The 3,681-nt window shown below is 35.5% G+C and overlaps 2 protein-coding genes across 3 annotated transcripts in view; one reads left to right on the forward strand and one right to left on the reverse strand.

Moving 5' to 3' along the window:
- The window catches only part of LOC106126639 (uncharacterized), a 6,193-nt gene extending 3,972 nt beyond the window's left edge, over positions 1-2,221 (forward strand). The window contains exons 3-4 of one of the 2 annotated variants that reach the window (XM_013324385.1): positions 1,321-1,506; positions 2,099-2,221. In XM_013324385.1, coding sequence (XP_013179839.1) covers positions 1,321-1,506; positions 2,099-2,203 — 291 coding nt within the window. In that variant the 3' untranslated portion in view covers positions 2,204-2,221. Of the gene's footprint in view, positions 1-1,320; positions 1,537-2,098 lie in introns of both variants that reach the window. The other variant, XM_013324387.1, reaches the window with a different exon arrangement.
- Positions 2,222-2,347: 126 nt separating this feature from the next.
- LOC106126513 (von Willebrand factor) overlaps positions 2,348-3,681 on the reverse strand; it is a 46,958-nt gene continuing 45,624 nt past the window's right edge. The window contains exons 2-5 of the mRNA XM_013324224.1: positions 3,473-3,675; positions 2,865-3,053; positions 2,493-2,641; positions 2,348-2,353 (exon numbers count right to left, since the gene is read on the reverse strand). Of these exons, the coding sequence (XP_013179678.1) occupies positions 2,348-2,353; positions 2,493-2,641; positions 2,865-3,053; positions 3,473-3,675 (547 nt within the window). The remainder of the gene's footprint in view (positions 2,354-2,492; positions 2,642-2,864; positions 3,054-3,472; positions 3,676-3,681) is intronic.

The following is a 3,681-nucleotide window of genomic DNA, read 5'->3' on the forward strand; positions in this document are numbered from 1 at the left end:
TAAAAGACATTGATTAAATAATAAAATTGACCTGTAGTTTGTAATTATTTGTTACGAAGAAAATATTTATATGAGTCCAAATAAAAATCTTATACATGCGAATGTTTGAGTGTTTATTAGAAAGTATCTCCAGAATGACTTAACGGATCTTGATGTAATTTGGCAGACATATATAATAGAACATAGTGTAAAAGAACACATAAGCAACTAATGTTTTCTTTAGACCCGTGCGGACGGAGTTTCAGCGAGAGCTATTGGTTACAACTTTCATTCCAGCATTTATCCATCGAATAAGTTCCGTGATGGGAAAAAACCTCGTAAACAGACTTGTGTCTGTGAAATTGAACTTTAATGACATCGCTCGTATTTTCAGCGGTCTTCAAAGTAAAAGCCTGCACGAAAGTGAATGGCGTAAAACTTTTATTGCATTCGTGCCGCGAATGTACATCGTCAGGGGAATAAGGCCATATAAGATAAAAAAAAAATATTCTTACTCACATCAAACTACTCAAAAATCAGCTTATAGTTAGCTATCTATATTACCAATATTATAAAAGGTATCTCCAGAACGACTGCTGCGTGGATCTCACAGAAATGTGGCATAGATGTAGAATTTCTGGAACAACACATAGGCTACTAATTAGTTTTTATTTTAATCCCGCGCGGACGTAGTCGCGGGCGACAGCTAGTCTATAATGTTTTAGTTATTCAGTTGTTACAAAATAATAGATCTTCTTGGTAGCTGTACGTGAAATTATATTAACTATTAAAGTGAAGGAATGAAATGCCTAATTAACCAATCGTTACGAGGAATGTCTCCCATTTTATGTCTTTAGTTTAAATCGGAACAAATTTAATATGTTCGGGTAAAAACCCGTGGTCCATTAATTTGGGCACACTGGAAACCACAAGAGTTTCTCTCCAATATATTCGGAAGCGAGATACTTTGTCAATGGCAGTTTAGTGGTCAGGTGGTCTGAGGTCAGACTACCTTCATCCTATGTGGAATAAAATCTACGCCATAATTCACTGGTGAATCGTAAGCTATATTAATGAAAAAGTCCTGCTCGAAGGACGTTTAAGATTGTAAATAATAATAAAATTTATTTTAAATATGTTCTTTTTGTTTCTTCGTGATAAAATAAAATTAAACGGTTATTTCATGTCGTTCAGTATTTCCAAAGTTTACTAAGACTCGTTAACGCATCCCTAGAGGTGTCCCTTAGTGTTGATTTTGTACGAGTAATCTACTTCAAGGGACTACTTAAGTAATTATTAAACGTGTCTTAGCAATTCTAATAATAGTCTTTTGTACCACAGAAAGGCTACGTGATGTCGTATTTAGAAGTGTCGGCGACAACTGATGCCTTAGCAGACGTGAAATTCGAGCTGATCCGCGGCAAGACGGGCTCCAGGAATATGGTCTTCCAGCTAGTCTCCAACCACAGCGATTTTCTGGCATACTCCTATATGGCTTACGGCATTCGGGAAGAGGAGTACAAAAAGGTGACCTCAGTGTCGTTGGGGAGTGGATAGGTAAAATCTGTGATGATATCTGTGAACATGTGATAAGGTGGCGTCGTAAGGGAATCATACGCTTTGCACATTCGGTACCTCATTAACTTTTTTTATCACCACATTTTACAATGCTTGAAAAAATTTTGTGCTGCAGCGCTTACCAAAAATCGTTTAATAATAATAAGTATTTCTACAACGAAGAACTTTTGTGTTAAGCGCCATCTTTTGTAAATTAGTAAAATGTTTGCCGTTTTCCTGTTATGTATAATCATTACGTAAAAGTGCAAAATACCACCAAAAGATGTCGCTGAATTTAGTAATTTCAAATCCATTTCCAGGTGGACTTTCATAATAGTATATCTTTATTTTTACTAACAATCAAATTTTGTAATTAATACATTGTACAAATATATTTTTATCGTTTGAAAATATTTTTAAACAATTCTATTGTCCAAAAGAATTTTACGATGTCCTTAGTCGATAAGAGATGTCGCTGTATGTTTCAAAGTTAAAACTACATTTTTTGTTTAATATTTCGTTTCTGTTTAATATTTCTTATTTCTTATAATCTTTGTTTCAGGTCACAAACATGGTAACACTACCGATACAGAACCAAAGCTATGCAACGAGATTCAACTGTTATTTACTTTTATTAAATTTACTGTTTATTAAGTTAATTATGTAGTAAATAATATTAAAACAATTGTTTTATTCAAAAAACTGCACATAGATCGGCTGTGCTATTAACACTTCGAAACTAAAAAGTGTGAAAAAACAAACAAAGCATTTTACTTATTTTTCAATTTAAAACATGTATAATTTTACATCACTAGTCCTTATAAACAAATTAACTTTAACATAATAACATTTCCTATTTAAACATAAGAAAGATGAAGAATTTTATTAATCGCATTAAGATATTTAGACAAGGGCCCTGTATAGGTGCCATTAGAAGGGCACTTCTCCACACTGACGCAGGCCTTGTCCGCACTTCGCAGTAGACCAGGCGAGCAAACGCACCCTGAGGAGCAGACCTTCGTGCAGACAGGGTCAGGGTCTTTGCAGGATGGCTGGCAACCCGCGTTACACATATCGAATACTTCATTCTCTTTGGTGCAAGGCTCTGGAAAGCAAACGAATGATATAAATTTATAAATTTCTGAATCTATTAAAAATCCAATGTTTTTGGAATTGGATAACTATTTAATGAATTTGAAAGTGGCAATAAAACTCCCTTGATTCCTTAGCTGAAGACCAAAAACTTTAATTCTCATACTTTGTTATTAACATTACGATCTTACAAAGACTCCAGAAACCGAGCTTCAATGAAATCAGTTAATACTTACTGATAGAACACTTATCTAAGGTGACGCATTTATTAGTAACATCATCCCTGTAGTATCCAGATTTACAGAAGCAACCGATACTGCAAGCCAGCGAGCATTCCAGCGGCTCCGGCTGACTGCAAGTGGCGGGGCAGGCGCTGCCGCATGACATGAACTCTTCATTCTCCTCGCACATGGGAGTGTTGCCCGCTGAGAAATTAAAAAATTACATTAAATTGTACAAACGTTCAGAACAGAAATTAAGTGCAGTGGCAATGTATTTCGCTTCGTACTTGTGGATATTGATGGATAGCTAACACCTTTGTGTAAATTGTTTATTGTCTACTTATTAAAATGAATACCAAAAATTGATTCAAAAAATTTATAATTCATTCCGGTTCATATCATATCGTGTATTGGTAAAATGCTGATCTTTGATGCTGAGGTGATTTTGTATGTATCGTTCGTTAGAAAATATAACAAGAACGGCTGCACGGATCTCGCTGAAATTTTGCACAGATGTAGAACATGGACTGGAAGAACACATAGGCTAGTTTTACGCTAGACGAAAGCTATTGGTTATAATTTTAAAATGTTCCGATGAAATCTTGTTAGTATGAAAAACGTACCTTTAAGACATTCTTCAGCGAGCACACAATTACCAGTCTCGTTCCTCAAGTAGCCAGCGACACAGAAACAGCCCTCGATACACTCCTGAGCACAAACCACCTTCTCCGGCGGATTGGTGCAGTTGTACGGACAAGATGAACCACACAGGAGATACTCTTCGTTAGTTGGACATTCCTCTGAGAAAATAAAATCATATACAAGCCTTTTT

Source organism: Papilio xuthus, unplaced genomic scaffold (assembly GCF_000836235.2).
Source record: "Papilio xuthus unplaced genomic scaffold, Pxut_1.1 DF824992.1, whole genome shotgun sequence".
NCBI classification, from domain to species: domain Eukaryota; kingdom Metazoa; phylum Arthropoda; class Insecta; order Lepidoptera; family Papilionidae; genus Papilio; species Papilio xuthus.